At 45.0% G+C, this 21,014-nt stretch overlaps 1 protein-coding gene and 1 non-coding gene across 2 annotated transcripts; both read right to left on the reverse strand.

The window, feature by feature from the left end:
• Positions 1 to 10,878: 10,878 nt before the first annotated feature.
• LOC125941724 (tigger transposable element-derived protein 4-like) lies at positions 10,879 to 11,622 on the reverse strand. The gene has a single exon (XM_049659538.1). The coding sequence runs from the start codon at positions 11,620 to 11,622 to the stop codon at positions 10,879 to 10,881; it is 744 nt and encodes a 247-aa protein (XP_049515495.1).
• A 9,216-nt stretch (positions 11,623 to 20,838) lies between these two features.
• Positions 20,839 to 20,910, reverse strand: Trnaa-ugc (transfer RNA alanine (anticodon UGC)). Its single transcript has one exon. It is a non-coding gene; the product is annotated as a tRNA-Ala (tRNA).
• Positions 20,911 to 21,014: the final 104 nt, after the last annotated feature.

The following is a 21,014-nucleotide window of genomic DNA, read 5'->3' on the forward strand; positions in this document are numbered from 1 at the left end:
AAGTGAGTATTTTTCCTTTCTGAAACATCAGGACATTGGGAAGCTAGCTTCTGTGAAAGATTGCTCAGCTGGCCATGTTTACCTGGAAACAGGAGAAACTAAGTGCAAGAACCTAAAAGCATCCATTCACTTTGATAAAAAAAATGCCTATTCAGAAGAAATTGTTAGCCTCAGGGAGCCTGGCATACAAGTGAAAGGCATAAAACGCAGCCAGCTATTGTCATGTGTGCCTGCATGGCATTCAGTTGCCATAAGTAGCAAGCCACTTTCTACTGTAACAGTAGTTTGTGATCTACAGCAGACTGTAGTAGTATGCTGCTGTATGGCATCAGACAATCTATGCACTGTGTTACAACATTGGCGTGACGTTGGAGAGCCTAGTACTGCTTACAAGGAGCTGTTGGAGAACACTGTGAATATTACTTGTTTCATATTGTTTTCTACAGGTTTTCTTGAGAGACTGGACTCAGTTAGATGAAGACATCTTCAAGGACGTATTGGAAGAACTTCCACTTGAAGAGAGAGTATCATGTGGCGGAAGTATTCCACCAATTCCAGGTTGACCAGGCGTTCCAGGTACTTTATTTTTAATCAGTTACCCGAATTGATTTTTAACTACACAATCTGGTTTTTTTAACTCGTGCGCAAGTCCAAAACTCTTACAAGGAAGGAATAGGAGCTGCAAGTTGTTTCACTGGCATGACTAGGCCAATAAACTTGTTTACGCTTAGCAGTGTAACAAAACAGTAATAGTAGTGTGCACTGAAGTGACTGCTAGGCTCACATGTTCTTTTTGGTAGCAAATACACCTTGAATACCCGACGGGAGACCAGTGTTGCCGCGTTTGCTAAATATTTATCAAAATCGAATTCTAATTACAGTAAGTGCATTTCTTTATCTAGATAGAAATAACAAACACGAGGCTGCCCATTCAAAAGCATGTAGCCTTATTGATGAAAAAAGCTACTTGTCACAACTTGTCTTGCATTGCCAGGTAAAATCACTTTACTTGAATTCAGTGTTTTATTTTGCACGTATGATAGAGAATTTTTTTCACTCCTACAGGCAGCTCCGGGCTAGAGATCTAGTGGAAACCTTCCACAGTGCAAACACTCAATTTAAGCTTGAAATTGATAGATTGCCAGTAAGTGTGCAAACTGCCCTTGAAGCTAACGGACCTCTTCCTCCAAGAGAGAGGAGGGAATTGGTGAGGTCCACTGTTGACCAGCTAACAAAATTCTGTTCGAGGCCAAGGCGGGAACTCATCAAGTCTGTAGTCAGCCATAGTGCTGAAATTTCCCAGCGCACTGCAAGACAAGGCAATAGGTGGCCACCTCCTCGGTAGAGGTTACGACTCTCTTTTCCAACAACTGGAAAACAGTCGCGAGAACATCTACCGAGGAAAGCAGCCAGCCTCGCCTTCTAACGAGAGAAACACCAAAGAAGCAAAAAGTGGTCCTATGGATGCATTGATTGGCAACCGCGAGAAATTTGGAGCATCCACAGGACATTGAAGAAAAAATTAATTTCTTGAAGCAGGAGGGTAGGAAGAGCTTGAAAGATGTTGTTATGTCGGCCGGACGGTGCGGCCGAACGGATGCACCACACCACACATCGTAGCCCAGACGAACGGGAGCCCTTTATTCAAGGATGTCTGTCCTATATATACATACTATATCGAGTGTGGCGCCACATCTTGGCGTCTACAGATAATCGCAGATGAGTGGCGGCACCTGGTGCTATTGCACGACACTACATCTTTCCCTCCGGGAAGGAAACGTATGAATCATTAGAAAGTCCAGTCCGCACAAAGCAATCACAATTGCAGTCACTGTCTGTACACAGAAATCACAAAACAGTCACTATCTGTGTGAACACTCATGCTGTCAAATCACTGCACGTAATTTGGAAGCGCACTGGAGGTCTGCGATTTCTCCTTGGCCGGTCAGGCGGTGGCTCGGCATCGAGTCATTGCCTTCTACCACACTGCACTCCACCGTGCGAGAGCCTGAAGCCGGGTATGCGGTTGCGAACCTTGCGGCTGTGGTGGGCTCGGCGGCACGGGTAGTGGTACAGGGCGTGAGGGAGACGCAAGTTGATCAGCGGAAACTCGCTTCCTGCGTTTGATGCGGACCAGCAGGCGTAGTGATCCAAGTCTTCGATGGTACATCTCTCCTGTGACAGTCTGTCACGGGGGCATGTCGTGCGCGCCAGAGATGTCTATGTTAGTTCCTTGCTCTGGCGATGCCTCTTTTGGTACCGCTGACAGCTGCGAAGCGTTCCAGGTTCGACCGTCTTCCAGACAGAAAGACCAGCGGCCGATTCTTTTGAGGATTTCAATGGTGGTCCATAACTTGGAGTGCCCTTTGGTCCGGGAATTGGTTTTTTCACTCGTACGTAGGTGCCCACTTGGAACTTGGGACCCTAGCAGCTCGCCGTTGATCAGCGTAGGCCTTGCTCTTCCGTTGATGCTCTGCGACTCTTTTCCTGAGCACGCTCATCTCCCGCGATGGATTTGTGCTGAAGTCGGCCGTAGGCTGACCAATTACATCCAGCGATGTTCTCATGTGTCGGCCATGTAGAAGAACGGCCGGTGAGAGACCGGTGGTGCTGTGAGGGGTGGCTCTGTATACTCCCAAGTATTCAGTCACAGTTGCCTTCACTGGGCGCTGCTCCAGCAGGGCCAGTTGAATGTACGACTCAGTACCCGATTAAATCTTTCCACTAGACCATTTGCCTGTGGGTGGTATACGGCAGAAAAGATGTGCCTGATTCCACGGTCTTCAAGGAAGGATTCAAATTCCCTCGATGTGAACTGTCTGCCGTGGTCAGACACTATCTCTGTCGGGTAACCCTCACGTGCGAGAGTGAGAGTAGAAACTTCGTCACCGTGCGGGAGGGAACATCAGCACAAAAAGCCACTTCTGGCCATTTTGAGAAATAGTCAACTACTGAAATGGACGAATCTGCAGTCTGTAGGTGCACGCTCGAAGGGACCAACAATGTCAATAGCTATCTTGTCCAGGTTTGTCAGGAAGAGGGATTGGCTGCAGTGGTGTGGGCGAGTTCTTGGCACTTTTGTCCGCGCTCTGACAAATGGCACAACTGCGGATAGTTGTTTCAACGTGTTTGTCTAACCCTGGCCACCAATACTTCTCTCGTAGGCGTTGTTTGGTTTTCACGATACCAGGGTGTGATTCGTGAGCCAGCTGGACAAAAGTGGCTGTGAGCTTGGCGGGGACTACGATGCGCTCAGTACGCAAGAGTATGCCATCAACCACTGTCAACTCCTTTCGGACTTCATAGTAGGGAGTCAGGTTAAGTGCCAGGTTTTTGCGTGGCGGCCACGATGTCTGTACGTAACGGGCAACGTCTTGGAGAGTGCTATCCTCCGCGGTTGCATGCTTCAGTTCATCGTGATGTACACACATTACCAGAGACACTATTTCTTCTTCTGACTCGGGGCCACCTTCAGTGTCTGGAAGAGGTAGCCGGGACAAGGCATCAGCTACCTTGTTGTGCTCACCACGCCTGTACTGCATCGTGAAGTTGTACCGCAGTAACCGTGCAGTCCATCTTGCTATGCGGAGTGGTCGCTGTCCTGTGCCTTGAGAAGAAAGCAGGGCTACTAGAGCTTGGTGATCCGTTTGCAGAGTAACTGGACGACCCCATAGGTACACATGCCATTTCTCTAGAGCCCACAAGCAAGCTAGAGCCTCACGTTCACCAGTCGAGTACTTCCGTTCTGCTTCCGTCAATGTTCGTGACGCGAATGCCACAGTTCGAATGTGCCGACCATCAACTTGTTGCAGTACCGCACCTAAACCTATGCGGATGCATCGGTGGCCACAATGACGGGAAGTGCTGGATCGAACATTTGTAGTACCCTGTGGGAGGCTAGGAGGTTCTTTACTCTTGTAAGGACTGTTCTCAGCAGCAGTGTCCCAGATAAAAGGAGTGTCCTTACGAAGAAGTCTGCGCATGGGCTCCACTTCCTCTGCTAGGCGTGGAACAAATCTAGCATAGTATTCTACTAGTCCCAGGAACGACCGGAGCTTGCAGCATCTGTAGGGGTGGCAGCGTGAACAATGGCGTCAACTTTGGTCTGAAGGGGTGCTACTCCTTCGGCGCTAACGCGGTGACCAAGAAACGAGAGTTCGGATGTGTTGAAAAACACATTTGTCATTTAGCTTGAGCCCAGCGTGTGAAATTCGTTGCAGGACTTCCTCTAAGTTCCGCATGTGCTCTTTCTCCGACTTGCCGAAGATGATGACGTCGTCCAGGTAGCAGAGAACGCCTTTGCATCCCTGTAGAATTGACGTCATGAGTTGCTGGAATGCTGCTGGTGCTGAGGCTAGGCCGAAACATACTCTCTTAAATCGAAAAAGGCCATCGTGCGTTATGAACGCTGTAATATCTCTACTGTCTGGATGAAGCAGAACCTGGTAGTATGCGGAGGCCAAATCCAACTTAGAAAAGTAACGGGCACCGTTCAGGGCATGCAGCAACTCTTCTGTGTGTGGCAGGGGAAAGCTGTCGACCACCACAGCTTTGTTAGCTTCGCGGAGGTCCACGCAGATGCGAATGCTGCCATCTTTCTTGCGAGCTGCAACAATAGGGGAAACCCACTCTGACGCATTTACGCATTCAATGACATCAGCAGAAAGTAGGTTCCTCAGCTCGTCGCTGACTGCTTCTCGCACTGAAAGTGGTAGGCGTCTGAGCTCTGCGTGACAGGAGCTACCGACTGTTTGAGCTTGACCCGATGCTGGACACCTTTGGCAAGTCCTAGCTCGGGTGAAAACAAGTGTTCGAACTTGGCCCATAATGAAGTAGGCATACCAAACTTGGGTGGACCCAGGTGGTGGCTTCGTGGTGGGCGGAGACAACTTGTTTGTGTTCTGCGAACGCATTTCGGGGCGTAGGATTTTGGGGCCTTTTGTGTCGACGTTCGGTTCAACGGCATATTAAGGCAAGCGCAATTCTGTGCCTACAATCTGGAGACCAAGAGCTTTTACAGCATCAACACCCATGAGTGATGTTCCACCTGGTGTAACGTGAAACGTTACTACAGCCGTTTCTGATTTGTACGTTACGAGGGCGGGTGAACTGGCCATGCACAGGAATTTTCCGACGTGAAAAATCCAGCAACGTATTTGCGACTTTTTCAGCTCAACTTGGTCTCTGAACCGGCTCCTAAAGTTATGTTCTCCCATTATCGACACAGCTGAGCCAGTGTCCACTAAGAATGTTATGACGCACGGGCGTGATGCCAGAGCAACAGGTTGAACCCCGACATCAACGTAGACGCCCGTACGCTTCTCAGCGTGAACAGTAAAATATTCACGACACTCTCAGCGTCTTCCTCTGAAACGATTTCGGCAACTCGAGCCGGGCGTCTTCCACGTCCGCGACGCGAATTTCGGCAGTACTGTTGAAAGTGGCCTCGGCGGCCGCACGCGAAGCAGGCTCGACCGCGGGCTGCACAGGCTGACGGCTGGCAGTTTTGTGCGCCGCAGTTGCCGCACACGTTTGTGTTTACGGAGTACGGGACGACGGTGCTAGCAATCTCCGGCGCAGGCGGACGAACGAAGCCGGAGCGCGAAGAGCTAGGCGTACTACGTCGGTCGGTACTGCTGGACTGGCGTACATGTCTGCGACGGCCTGTCGGGTTGCGTCCGCGGTTATGTTGTGGTACTACTCGATCCACAGGGGCTGTTCCGAGAGCTTCGGATTCGCGCTGCACTTGCTCGCGAAGAAGCGCTATCTCCACGGCGCGGTCAAACGTGAGCGCGTCACCCTCGAGCAATAGCCGCTCCCGTAGGCGCGGGCATGTGACCCCGGCGACGAACTGGTCGCACAGATTTGTATCCGCTTGCGCGGCAAAGTTGCATGACGAAGCCAGTTCGCGAAGCGCAAGAGCAAACTCCGATATCGGCTCACCGTGCAGTTGACGACGGTCACGGAAGCGATGTCGCTCGACGCGTACGTTGCAAGTAGCGGAAAAGTGTCGAGCCAGGGCTTGAACAGCTGCGTCGTACTCGTCCGGTGGCTGTGCGAGCTCGGCATCGGCTTGTTTGATCTCTGTCGTTCCAACTGCAGCGGTGGTTGCAGAAGGCGTAACCGTCTGAAGGGGGGCGGTTCCCGCACTCGGATGCGCGGGCGGGTGGTCTGGGGCGTTCGATGGTGGTGGCGGTGGCAGGGCGTCGAAAATTCGTTGTCCTTCAGGTCCGAGGCAGTGCAGAAGGAGGGCTCGGCGGCGGGCCGCCGATAGCTCAGACGCTCCAGAGGCGAGCGTGAAGTTTTCAAACAGGCGCAGCCATCGCGGCCAGGGGATGGCGGGCGTGCCTGGTGAAACGAGGAACGGCGGCGGCGGCGAAATTCCGGGTAGCATCCTCGTCGCCAGTTTGTTATGTCGGCCGGACGGTGCGGCCGAACGATGCACCACACCACACATCGTAGCCCAGACGAACGGGAGCCCTTTATTCAAGGATGTCTGTCCCTATATACATACTATATCGAGTGTGGCGCCACATCTTGGCGTCAACAGATAATCGCAGATGAGTGGCGGCACCTGGTGCTATTGCACGACACTACAGATGTCAATGTGCCTGTGGCACTTTTATATATGGGGGAAACATATCCGGAACAGAGAAACTTTGTAAACAGTGATCCATTCCCAACCACAACCCAAGTGAAGGAAGAGTGGCCTCTTCTATTCAAAAGGCCATTTTTCTACCAACATTCTGACAAGCTCCTTGGAAAGGATGTAAAGGCAAGCACTGACATTTTATTGTGATCAGGAATGAATGTTGTAGTTTAAAGGGTAAGCTAAGTAGTTGATAAATCAAGGCTGCACTACACGCATGCATATTGAACACATTTGATGGCTTAACCATTTACCGTATGTTGTATTATAAAGGGTGCCCCAACTATCGTGCAGTAAGGTTTAAAAATATGCAAATACTACGTAGCTGGACAGAACCAAGGTTGTTTGCTATCGCTTGGCGATACTCAAGATTATTTTGTTGCATTCTGCCTAATTACATAATTAGTCTTAATTAATCAACTTCTCAGATATTATAGTTAGGCAAAACATGTCAATGAGAATTGTAGAGCAACATGGAAAAACTGATACAGCATTTTGTTGCTCAATACGTGCTACGTAAGTGTTTTTCCGAGCGTGAATGAAGCCAACAAATACACGCAAAGTACCTTGAGCGTCCAGTCTCGCGTGGCAATTGATGTTGCTCCACAATATTCTCGTTAGCACTTTTCATTGAATTATAATATTCGAGAAGTTTGAGACTAATTATGTAATTAGGCAGAATGCAACAAAATCTTGAGTATCTCCAAGCGATGGCAAACAACGTTACCTTGGTTCTGTCCAGCTACGTGGTATTTGCATATTTTTAAATGGTACTGCATGTAGGTTGGGACACCCTGTATATGGTAATCATTGAACATTTTCATAGTTTATAGCATAAAAAATATCATGGCATATTTACTTGTAATCTGTCATGTCTAGCAAAAAAAACAAATTGTAACATTGGAAATAATTTTAAGTTAATTCTTCTTTCAATGTATGACATAAGTTGAATGTGTAACATGAGAAAAAGCTAGTAAACAGTTTATTTTGAGAAATTTTTGCACTTTGAATGACTGCACGAAAATTTTTGAGCGGGTTTGCTTTTTTGTTAACCTGAAAATGATACAGCATGATATATGCGTTTTCTGTGGGGAGCTTATTTTTACTTGCTAGAAGAACTTAGCACGAAGTGTTTTTACAAGCCATAAAGTCTCTTAGCGCTATCACTGTCATGAATATGTTGCACGATAAAAGCACTGGCGTTACAATAAACATGCCATGTTGCAAGATCAAATGACAGCAGCAGAAATAAACCTTTTTTGAAAAAGGCGGAAGCCATTCTTAGGTTGCATAAGTATCCTAAAGACTTCACAAAAGACAAATTAACATAAAAGTATAGTGTTGCTTACGTTCAATCAAGGAAATTATCAAATTATAAAAAAATGTTCTGTGATGTGCTTTTCTAGCTTTTTTTCAACTTTTTTTTCTCCAGGTTTTGAGCTATTAAATTGGTTTTTGTATCATGACAAAACATTGCCGTACCTGCATGGAATATTATACATGATGGGCAATGACATTTGCTCATAAAATTGCAACTGTGAATTTTATCAAATTGTGATTTGTTCTTTTTAAATAACAATTCTTTTCCTGAATAACCCCATTTTTTTCTGATGCAGACGTGTGCGAACTTTTTTCCAAATGTAAACGTTGGTTAGGCATTTCCTTCTCGAAAAACAGATTACGTATGAGACACAAGGAATCGTACATTTTTAACTGTCATATTTTGCTTGCAGCACACATGCATATGTGGGGGTCGTGTATCTTAGTGAGTGTTTTATTTTTGTTTCAGGCTGTGTTTGAGGAAAACATGGCAGCATGTGCACCGCTGCTGCATAAGCACTTGGCACCTGTGCTGAAGAAGGACACCATGTACTTGATTTTTCAAGTTGAAGAACAACAAAAAAGAGGCAATGCTAAGGCATCGGAAGAAGCACTGATGCCACTTCTGTGTGCCTACTTTAAGGAAAATGAAAGGCAGCTTTTCCAAGTTTTTGAAGTAAGTCGCATTTTATTACTTTGTTTCCTCCTTAGTACTGACATGAAAACATTGTCCTACTCCTGATGGTAGCTCTCCAGAATGTAATTGTCATTTGACGGCTAAGTTTTTTGAGATTGCTACAAATAATTGATGTCATGTGCGGTAGAGTCGCTGTTCTATCGGTGCATGTCTTTTTACGTTTTGCAATGTATTGGGCACAAATATTGCAGAAAAGCGGTGGGGAGGCACGTTTTCTTTCCAGCAAGCAGGTGAGTTTGGTTAAGAGAATAAGCTACGAGACTGTTCCAATGCAGTACTCAATCACCATATGCAAATACACTGCTAGAGACATACTTGAGGTCATGGTGTAATGAGATGTTTAGGCATGTTGGGTGCAATATGTGGATTGACAGCAAAGTGTCCTTTCTATGCCCAGCAAAGGCGCGAGCGGCAATGCTTGCATAACATGCATTTGCTGCCTTTCAGGCATCACAAGTAACCAGTCGGTTACATATAATAAAACGGGCTAAACAAAATCAATGCATAGAACGCATTGTAATTCGAAATAGTTTAGTGTGCATATTTGAGATTTCATTGCACCTAAACTAGGCACCTCCAAAACCCCCATTTTAATGCCTAAAATTTCACCCTCTGCTCATTACTACTGAACTTAAGTATTCATAATCATAGCCTCGAACTTTCTTCCCACTTAGATTTTGCTAGCTGTGGTAGCCTTTCAAATTCCATAATACACTTCGTAATCTCGGTACTCCCTCGTATCCATAGCACACTTCATTAGTCATTGCCATATTCTTAGTACCTATAGATTTTACGCATTTTACAGCGACTATTTTAGGCCTCTTTACAGCCATGCCGCATCTGTTTTATCCACACCTTCTAATTCACTATTCATGTACCACTGACAAGTCATTATCATCGCCTTGGCGCTCTTTGGCCACATCTGGCCCTTGCGCCAAAAAACTCCAACAATCATCAATCTCAGTGCTACCCTTGGAATCACAATGTTCAAGGTTTGGCTTGTAATTTAATCAGATGCGTGAAATTGTTAGCAGAAAATTACGTGCAAAATTAACAATGTTTATGACATATACAAAGCTGTTGCTGTAGCATTGTTCAATCATTTACAAACTCGATCTTTATTTTTTTTTCACATAACTGTAAAATGCCAAAGCAATGAGGCTAAAAAGAAATGCTGCTGTGTAGTGGCCTCCTGATTGCATTCAACCTACCATTGATTGTGCACAAATTTTCAATCAATTTGTGCTACATAAGTGTTAGGATATAAGCACGCACTATAACAATTTGCAGTGTAGGGCATCGAAGTTACTTTTGTAAAAGCATGTAGTATGAAATATTATGCAAGTTAATATCAACCACTTGAGGGGTAAAATTAAGTGGAACCAGAAGCTGTAAACATAACTTCTCACTTCCATTGCACTAGCACTGTATATTTCGTTTTATCACTGCGTAAACAGCTCACTTCACCATAGGCAGCAGCATACCAGGTGACATTCTGTTTCTGTACTAACTGATGTCTTGAAAGGAAAACAGTTCACTGAGTGCTTGGTGCTACTGGTGCAAATCGCACCCCCCCCCCCTTTTTTTTTTCTTTCAGGAAGGAACAAGCATAACAGAAAAGCTGGAAGAGCTGCCTCTCACACCTACTGTCATCGCACTGGGTAAATGGCCATATAGGCTTCAATTTGCACTGTTGTCATGTATTTGCATGCGTCTTGTAGGAAAATATTAACTCGAAGTTACGAAAAAATAATCAATCTGAGCATGGGCATTTATTCCAAGCACCCCCTGTCTAGAGGTATGTGAATGAACAGTATCCCTTCACTCGCAGATTGTGAGACCATCAATAAATGCATCAACGATACTCATTACAGTTGACTCCCGTTAATACGAAGTTCACGGGCACTGCGAAAAACTTCGAATTAAACGAACTTCCAATTAACCACAAAAAACAAAAACGGATATTTTTATTCGAAAAATGACTGAAAAAAAAATCGGTTATTGCCGTCTGCTTCTGCTTGCGGCATCTTGCTACGGAGAGCAAGTTCTGCAGGCTGTAGACGTGGCCGAGTGCTTCGTCGGCATTGCTCTCTGCAGCAAAAAACCGCTGCGCGATGGCAAGGCCCGCAGCTACATCAGCAGCCGCAGGTTGTGGCTCACTTAGAATGTTGTCCCCGTCAATTTCGTTAGCAGCCTCGTTGGGCCGAACCATTTAAATAATTTCACTGTCCGTCAGCGCACTGCACGTTTCAACAGTGCCATCAACGGCGACGTACTCTTCGAAAGTGACGTCCCTGAGAGCTGCTTGAAGAGTTTGGTCGTCGAGCTCGCTTGTGTCTGCTTCCCCCGCTGGAGAAGACGAACCAACTCCCGCCACACTTGCACTAAAAGCACATGCCCTGTAGCAGTTTGCAATTGTTTCTTCTTTAACGCGGCCCCACGCTTGCGCTAACATGTGGATAGCACTGAGGACGCTCACCTCGTACTGCATGGAGCTCTCCATGCACAAGAGCATCCGCTCGAGAAGGTGCTTGCGGTACAGCACCTTCACATTTTTTATGATCCCCTGATCCATAGGTTGCAACACCGATGTTGTGTTGGCTGGCAAGTAGGCGACGCGGATGGCACTCAAGGCCGGCACATTCATGTGGGCACTGCACTGATCAACAAGAAGCAATACCTTACGGTTAGATGATGCGAACTTGCGATCTAGTTTATGTAGCCAGTCTTTAAATAGTTCCGACGTCATCCACGCCTTTCTATTGGATGCGTAATAGACGGGCAGCGTTTTGACGCCCTTAAAACATCTAGGCTTAGCGGCCTTGCCGAGCACCAGCAGGTGACATCGCTCCCTGCCAGTCATGTTCGTGGCAATTAAAACGGACACTCTCTCTTTGCTGCTTTTCCCTCCAGCACAGTCATTGTCCTTGAAGGTCAATGTCTTCTCGGGTAACATCTTGTAAAAAAAGTGCCGTCTCGTTGGCATTGAAGATGTCTTCCGGCTTATATTCGCTCAAGTATTCGCGAAGCTGTTGTTCTCTCCACGTCGCACATGTTTCCTGGTCGACGGACGCCCTTTCGCCACTCACGCTTTTGAACACCAGGTCGTGACGTTGCTTGAAACGTGTCAACCAGCCATCTGAAGAGGCAAAGTTTTCAATTCCTAACATCGCCGCAAGCGATAAGGCTTTCGCTGCAACGATATCGCCACTGAGCGGAAGGTGATTGCTCCGTGCCTCCCTAATCCAAATGAGCAACGCTTGCTCTAACTCCGGATGGGCGCCGGTGCGCATTCTCTTGCGAGACATCTTGAACTGGTCTTTTTCAACTGCTTCGAGTATCGAGCGCTTGCTCTTCAGGAAGTTTGAAAGAGTGTTGGGCTTGATGCCGTACCTTCGCGCGATGTCCTGCTTGGCAATGCCTCTTTCCTCAACTTCTTTCATAATCTTTACTTTCGTCGCCAAGTCAAGCGTCCGATAAGGTCCGCGGGTTGCCATTGTCGCGACTGCAGGTGAAATGCGGCGCGCCGCAAGCGGAACCTCTGTGCAACGAGGCCTGACGCACTACAACACTCGAGGAAACAAACGGAGAGCACAGAGAGGCCTAGTACGTCAACAGCCACAGAAAGACCACGTGACGCGGCTAACCTTGCCGCCTGATGATCTTCGGCGCTGTCGTCAGCTGCGATGCCGAAGACGCCAGTACCTAACATTGACGCTTCATGAGCTGTGGCGCTGTAGTCAGCTGCGATGCCAACGATGCCCGTGCGGCATGCAAAGCTGATTTTCACTTTAAAAATAGGAAATTTCTCTAACATTACGATCACGTGGAGACATCCGATTGAGAAATAACTTCTAATTAACCACTATTTTAGACTTCTAACTTCTAATTACCGAGCATTTTTGTCTGTTAGTTTGCATGCAAAACTGACGGGACCCCTGCTTCACTTCCAATTAACCGAAATTTCCAATTAAGCGACTTCGAATTATCGGGAGTCGACTGTATTGTTCCAAGACACGCAGGCTCAGTTGATAGAAAATCAAGATGGTAGGATGGTACTTGGTGCCTTTTGTAGTGAGTGCTTATAGTTAAGAAGCAATTAAGTATGAACTTGATTGTGTGAAGCAGTACTTTGCACATAGAAGCGAAATGCAGCCATACTGAGTTCAATTTATGTGCATCTCAATATGCATTTTTTTCTTTGCCACCATGTTAGAGCTGGCAAAAAAAAATAGTTAAGTATCGTACTTACTCGACCCTAACCTGCATCCAATTTTTGCGGGTTTAAAGGCAGGAAATAAAAATGCACCTGAATATAATGCACTCTTGATTTATGAAAGAACATATTTGCACCAAAATGCACAACGTACATTTTTGTTTTGCTTAACTGACATTGCAAGCATACAATAAAGATCCCTCAAAGTTCTGTCTACACAGACTTCTGTGTGTGGAAAACCACAGCTATTGCTAAAAGATGGCCATTAGTTTGCAGGTGCATTTGAAAATTGGAAAGCAGAAATATTTAGGAAGCACCCCTCGGATTTCACTCAAGAAATGATACACGACCTTGCTACAACAATTCATTTGAGACTTCAGCCTGATAGTATTTATAGATTTTTTTTTCAATTGCCTTCGACCACATCTTACACACATCATACTAGTCTTAAAACTCAAAACTGTTAGAATTAGTGTCAAAATTTGTTTCATGGATTGAAGCCTATCTGCCCAATCAGTCTCCGATTGTTTGCATAAATAATGCTGAATTGGACCATCTTGGTGTTTTTTCTGGTGTGCTGCATGGATTGGTACTAGGTCCTGCACTATATTAACGACATCTACTAATGTATGGAACGAGGGGTAACAAGGCTTTTCACCAATGAGTCTCCTGTTTATATTTACAGTCCTGTCGAAACAGCCAATGACCAGATAAGTGTCTAGAAAACATTGCGACTTGGTGCTACAATTGGAGTATGCAAATTAAAACAAGCAAAACCACGTGTGACTAACTTGTAAAAAAGTGATTTTCAACTAATGAATACCTCTGTGGTATGAGTCGATTCGGTAAAATATCTTCGCACCACAATAACGAGGTCATTGAAATGGGAGATTCACGTCAATGATGCATACACGCATACTTTTAAGCAACTAGGATTTCAGCATAGAAAAATAGTGGCGACTACCCCGTCAGTAAAATTGCTGCTTAGAAGGCACTGGTTAGGTCAATATTACAATATGACAGCTTAGTATGGAACCCACATGAACAGTACCTAAACTTGGCACTAGGAAAGATTCAAAATGGGGCGCTCAGATTCATTTACACCAAGTAAACAAGGAATGACACCATAGCTGCACTTTGCATCCAAGCAGGCAAACCAACACTAGCATGCTGGAGGAAGTTGGACTCTGAAATTTCTTTACCACAACCTCTTAAACTTTACAAAAAATATCAGTTTCGCCTTAAGGGCGAAGCAATGAATGCGATAGCAACACAGCGATGTCATACGAAGTAAGGCGAGCGGCTTTGGTAGCAAGTAGTAAACATGAGCTTAGTAAGTAAGCAGGTGTGCTGCGGCGTAAGTAGACCGACAGAAGAGGCGCGTGTGAAACGGTGGTGTTGATGAGAAGCGCTTCCCGTGGGCAGCACGTGCGGGTGCGAAGGGATATATACACACCTGTAGCGCTGCACTGCCGATCCGGGCAGCATTGCATGTGTAGCGCAGGCTGGAAAATGAGCATGTGAGATAGGCTCGACTATTACTAACTGAATTAACAAGCGTGGTGTCAGCACACAAGCAAACATGAATAGATCACACTGAATGACTGCAGACGACTGTCAAAACGCTGGCAGCAAGCTTAGCCGCCGCAGCGGGCGAAGGTTCGTGCGATCTATTGCTTCAACGGAAACTGAGCAGTGAATGCACAGCGCATACAAAGGTCACAGCCGTGTGGAGATAAGAGACGGAGCAGGTGACCGCCACAGCTAACGTACGAGCACGGTTGTTGGCAGAGTAGAAGCTGCGCCCCCCCCCCCCCGCCCCCCGCTCCCTCCTGCACTGCCTTGGTTGCAATATACGCCTTTGGTGCCGGAGCACAGTGTCGCCGCGCCTCCCTCTCTCCCTGCCATACCCCCAGGGCCTTTCGCGCAATGGTCGCGTTTGCTTTCCACGGAGCGTTCGCCCTCCGTGATAGCGCGCGGGGGAGTTCGCCCTGCGTGATAGCGCGCGTCCCCTTGGTAACAAGCCATGGTAAATATATACCATTTTCATCATATTATGACAAACCAAAATACTTTTTTCTTTCTATTAATGGTAGAGCTCTGGAATTGCCTCTTGAGTGATGTTCACAATCTAAATTCATTTGTGTCGTCGCTTGGATTGCACCTCAAGGCATTGTCAGAGTGCTGTACGCATTCTCGTTGTCTTGGCTTAGCGCTAACTTATCAATAATTTTATCGATGATGCATTTTCTACATGTACTGATGTATGTCAATTTGTTTCTTTTTTTTTAAATTGTATTTTTTAACCCTTCTGCATACGTTCATGTCTGTGTTTCTTTACCACACTCTCCACTGGATCTGCATGTTGTAATCTTTCATTTCCATTCACTTACTGTTTGTGCCTTTCATGCTATACACAATATTTCTTTTGCCTTATTGAGCTTTACTGATATCCTGTATGGTAAAGTGCTACGCTCTAGAACCAGCACTGATTTGCCCAGAAGAACCTATTTTGGATTGGCACATAGTGACAACTTCTGGTATGCATCATAACTGATTAACATGACTTCATGGTTGCAGAAGTCATTCATTGCAGAAGTTGCTCATTTTCAATTGCCACTAGAATCCAGGTAGTACTTTATACGACACATGTGCCCTTGTACTCTGTTAAAATTAATGCCATCCATGCACACTGGCATAGCTTATGTAATGGCATTTTCCGAGTGGGGATGCATTTAGTTAAGTTAAATTGCTGTAGGAAAGTACTGTAGGTTACTCTGATCATCCTAACACCATCCAAGAGATTAACCACATTGAATGCTTTGTTATTCCATTTTTACAGGTGGCATTTTCAGCAAGCAATGCTTTGTGACATGCGACCACGAGGTCCTCTTCTCGCAAGCGTTGAGCTTCACGGAAGCAACTTGCCTGATGTTTTTGTGCTATTATGTGTTTAATATCACATATGCCGAGGAGGGTTCAACCACACTAGAGTTTCTCCAAAGGTACTGGACACTGCTATTTAGTTTACCAACATGTTACTTTTAAGCAGTTTTTACGCTTCAGTGCAGGCTTGCATATTTACCCATCTTTAATGTTCCTTTGACTTCCATTATTTCTGATATAGTTCAATACGTTCATGCCAGCAGATAAGGGATATGATGAAATTTTAGCATAGGGGACTCAAAGCAGTTTGGGCTAGCCAGATAGCATTTGTATAACATACTTTAGCGGGCTCTAATGGGCCTTGTCTTGCCTGTAGCATCACTGAATTGTTAAAGCAGCCGCCACGTATTTAGGTAACATGAGTGCTTGAACCAAACTAAAAATGATACTGTCATTTATTCAGTCACGTTTCATTCTTTTTCATTTTGGAGTCGTCTTGTTAGCTAATTATGTTTATGTAAAATTTTAAATATTGTATTATGGTACAAGACTTATTTTAAACGTTGTAGAATCTACCCAGAAATACCCAACGAAGTTGTTTTCAAGATGTTAGCTCTTAGTACTTCTGGGGCTCTAAAGAAAGCTTGCAAAATATTTTTGGGGAATCTCACTGTGCACTTGCACGTCTGAACTTCAGGGCCTTCAATTTGTTTCAAATAACGTGGAGTGCATGATAATCACTAATCAGAAAAAAAAGCAAATAACCATGGCCTCGTTGGCCCCTTTGTTTTGATAACCTGGCACAGCTCTCGAATGGAAACTCTTGTCAACAGTTTTTATGGCAGGTATGCAGGCCTCATTCATCGAAAACATTTTACTGTGCTGAAAACTAGATGTGCTAGCATTCAGCAATATTTCTTCAGTGACCCCAGAAAGAAGTACTACGCAAACAATTTTATTGGTTGTTTCTCAGTACGCTGTACAGCTTTTCGTCACTCATTAGCTAACCTCCTCTGCTTCAAAACGGTCTGTTTTACTTGAGATGACAATACGTTGACCTAATCTGCCTGAAGTGTACCACTTTATTTTTAAACTTTACGTGGTGTTTTCTGAGGCACACAGTATAAGCCGCATACATGACCCTTTAATTTTTGTATAAAACAAGTTTGTACGCATGGATACTTAACTGGTCGAGGCGAGATATTCAGGTGATAGATTGCATTAGTACTAAATGGTTGTTTATTTGAAGAAATATATATATTCAAAATAAAGGAAAGAAATTTTTACTGCTGACTGCACCGTAACTGTCTAGTATGCACGGCTGACACCTGAACAACGGTCAGCAGTGGGTGTGGGAGTAATGAACAGGGAGAGAGAATAGAGGGAGACTTTTTACATATGTACAGAGAAGCACATATCTCATAGCTCGCTTGTGGAGTGACTTTCATGAAACCCCCTCCCCCACCCATACACTGGCACTGTTTTTTGTCGTGTTGAGTATCCGGCTGGCGCGGTTAGACTGCTCGAGCAAGTTGCACAGGGTGTTAAGAGCTGCCTCTCGGGCACGAGAGGGACTGAGTGACCATAGGAGCAACCCCTGCGGGCGGTAGCAGCTCAGATTGCATTAAGGAAGAAAGTGCTTTGATGGTACCCGATATGTGTATTAAAGGAAATGTATTTGTCTTGCAGGCTGCTATTTCACATACAACCTTCAACGGGCACGAAAGCACAAGGGAAGAAGTCTCGGACAAGTGTACATAACAAGATTATGTCATTAGCCCGGAAGCTGCAAGTGAAATGTTGAAGCTGTGAGTGGTTATATCTAAATTTTTTTTCACGGGGCATTTTTATGCATGTTGTGTGTCATTTTTATAATGCTGTAAATACCATGCTTCGACTTGACAATGAGTTAAAACTGTTCGAAGTAAATGTTCAGTTTTAGGATTTAGGTGGGGTTTTATTCGGCAATGTTTTTAAAAATGTGGGAGCTACAGAGATGCCATACCCTTTAGGCAGTTCTTATTTAGGCATAAAGTTATTCATTTTAGCAAGAACCATTTGATGCATCTGTTGGCTCGAATAAATGCCCTACCTGATAACGTAACCACTTAGCCCCTTTTTGAAGGGTTACTGTAGGTCCATTCCACTTAGTCTGCACTTGTCTGTTTCACACTTGACGTGCAGGCAGATTTAGCTTGCACTAGCATGATTGTGTTGGGCTCGTACCACTTGTCATGCCAGTGCTGCATGAGTAAGGACTGGCATTGAACTAGCTAAAGCTAATGCACTAAATCAGTTAAATGGATGAATGGACCATGTGATGACACAGGCCTGACACATTTTTTTTTTCAAAGCATTGACTCGCTTTATGTGATCACAGGGCCGGCTGTACTTGTTTTTCACTGCTTGACAGAGGTCATTGCATGCAATGGGTGCTTCTTACTGGCTGATATTTCTGGGGATGTCATAAGTGCATCACCATTTAAGGAAAACCAATTAAGTACTGGTTCTGAAGTTTGACAGTGCAGCAATATTCAAATGAGATGCCATATATGCAGTTGTGAGCAAGTCTAGAGACCACAGGGTGCCATCAAATATTTTCTTCGCAGCCTTGGTGGACACTAAGTGCTAAGGCCTGTGTGCTCCTGTTAGACCAGTGTAATGCATTGACTATTTCACGCTGCATTGCTTGCTAGGCAAAAAATTTACATTTTTGCTTATACCATGGTCTCTAGACTTTTGCTCCCAACTGCACTTCATGCTGTCTTCTGCATGTCATTTCTGTTTTGTTCTCAGCCCCACCCTCCCCATTGCAAGAGATATTGCACTTGGCATGTAGGTTTCAGTAGGCAACACCTGGCGCTTTTTAGTTAGGAAGGTGGTTTTTCAGTGGTGGCAAATAGTGCCTGCACGTGGAGACTGGTTTATGGGCTAGCACTTCCTAGTACTTTACAGCTGAGGAAGTGTCTCCTATGGTGTCTGCTTGATGTATTTGGGGGGGGGGGGGCTAATGAAGGCCCTAATAACTTACTCTATTCATTTCTTTTCAGGTAATGAAGCTTCCGGAATCCTTCTAGTCCTGCAATTTTTTTCTCTTTTTCTTCATCTATTTTTTGTAATAAATATAACTTTTGTTCAGACCAGCAGTTGGTTGATGGGTTGGGTTCACATGAAGCTGCGCAAGTATGCTTTATGTATGCCATTGACAGCCCAAGTATACAACACAATGACATGACGAAAGTAAAGCAGTGGATGCAAGAAGGGAACATGCGAACACTGTTTTTACATGGTTTCAGTCTATATAAATCTTTATGTTCGGGAGGAAAACCATTTGGTCATTATGAACCATTGAATAATTTCTGTACTTCGCGCTATGATAGTTGGTTTGCAATAATTTGTTTTATGTAAAACTTGAAATGAAACAGGAAAGAGTATGGATGATGCTGTTTCCTGTATTATATGATCTTCCCATCATCTTGCGTCTTTTATGCTGTGTAAAAAAAAATGTGCAGAAGCATCTACTCTCAAACCTTTTTTGCCAACTGTATAGCCGCAAGTTCTGCATAGTGTCGGTACATTTTTTTTCTTCAGTATACCATTCTTCATTTCCAATAAATGGGCTGTTTCTGTAATTGCTACAAGAAACCTTGCTTTACATTGTACGCGTTCTATGGACTGTCTGTTGTCTTACAGCGTTAGTTACAGCATGTCTGTAATTGATAAAACGGGCCTCATTTTACAGTCTGTTCTATAGAACCGACAGACCGTAAAATGAGGCCCGTTTTTTCAATTACAGACAGACCGTATATATGTACGGTCTGTCCGTTATTTCTAGTATCACTTAACGGACAGGTTCTGTAATTGCAGACTTCGGTTTACGGACTGTCCGTAGTCTGTCCGTTATTTCTAGTATCGCTTAACGGACAGGTCCTGTAATTGCAGACTTCGGTTTACGGACTGTCCGTTATTTCCAGTATCACTTAACGGACAAGTTCTGTAATTGCTGACCTCGGTTTACGGACTGTCCGTTCTACGGAGCACACCGTTTTCATTCTACGGAAAGTGTCCGGCAACTTTTTACCTTCAGTTTTTTCCGTAGACTGCAGCTTTTTTTTTTACAGTGTACACTTCTCACGATGAGGAAGCGCAAGACGGGACTGCAAGGAAAGCGATTAGTTTACCGCCAGATGCGTGCCCTAATGTGCGAAGTCCGATGTAATTGATTTACTTGACGTAATCACCTCTGAAGTCAAAAAAGAAAAATACCCCCGCAATGCTTGCAAGCGTGAATAATACTTACTTCATGCGGTATCGTGATGAAGTTTTTATACGCAAAGGTGAGCTACTTGTATCGAATCACGTATAATATCGCTTGCGCCGCTAAAATGTACACTGATTACGATGAGGAAGCGCAGGACGGGACTGCAAGTAAAGCGATTAGTTTGCCGCCAGATGCGTGCTCTAATGTGCGAAGTCCGATGTAATTCATTTACTTGACGTAATCACCCCTGAAGTCAAAAAGAAAAATACCCCCGCAATGCTTGCAAGCGTGAATAATACTTACTTCATGCGGTATCGTGATGAAGTTTTTATACGCAAAGGTGAGCTAGTTGTATCGAATCACGTATAATATCGCTTGAGCCGCTAAAATGTACACTGATTACGATGAGGAAGCGCAGGACGGGACTGCAAGGAAAGCGATTAGTTTACCGCCAGATGCGTGCCCTAATGTGCGAAGTCCGATGTAATTGATTTACTTGACGTAATCACCTCTGAAGTCAAAATAAAAAATACCCCCGCAATGCTTGCAAGCGTGAATAATACTTACTTCATGCGGTATCGTGATGAAGTTTTTATACGCAAAGGTGAGCTAGTTGTATCGAATCACGTATAATACCGCTTGAGCCGATAAAATGTACACTTCTCACGATGAGGAAGCGCAAGACGGGACTGCAAGGAAAGCGATTAGTTTACCGCCAGATGCGTGCCGTAAAGTGCGCAATCCGATGTAATTTCTTTCCTTGACGTAGCCCCCCTCTGAAGTCAAAAACAAAAAGTAATTTCACGGACTGGAGGTACCGGGGATCGAACCCGGGGCTTCTCGCATGCAAAGCGAGCGCTCTACCTCTGAGCTATACCCCCACAATGCTTGCAAGCGTCAATTATACTGGCTTCATGTGGCTTAGTAATGAAGTTCTCATACGCAAAGGTGAGCATCTTGTATCGCATCACATATGATATCGCTT

Source organism: Dermacentor silvarum, unplaced genomic scaffold (genome assembly GCF_013339745.2).
Source record: "Dermacentor silvarum isolate Dsil-2018 unplaced genomic scaffold, BIME_Dsil_1.4 Seq13509, whole genome shotgun sequence".
Taxonomy (NCBI): Eukaryota; Metazoa; Arthropoda; class Arachnida; order Ixodida; family Ixodidae; genus Dermacentor; species Dermacentor silvarum.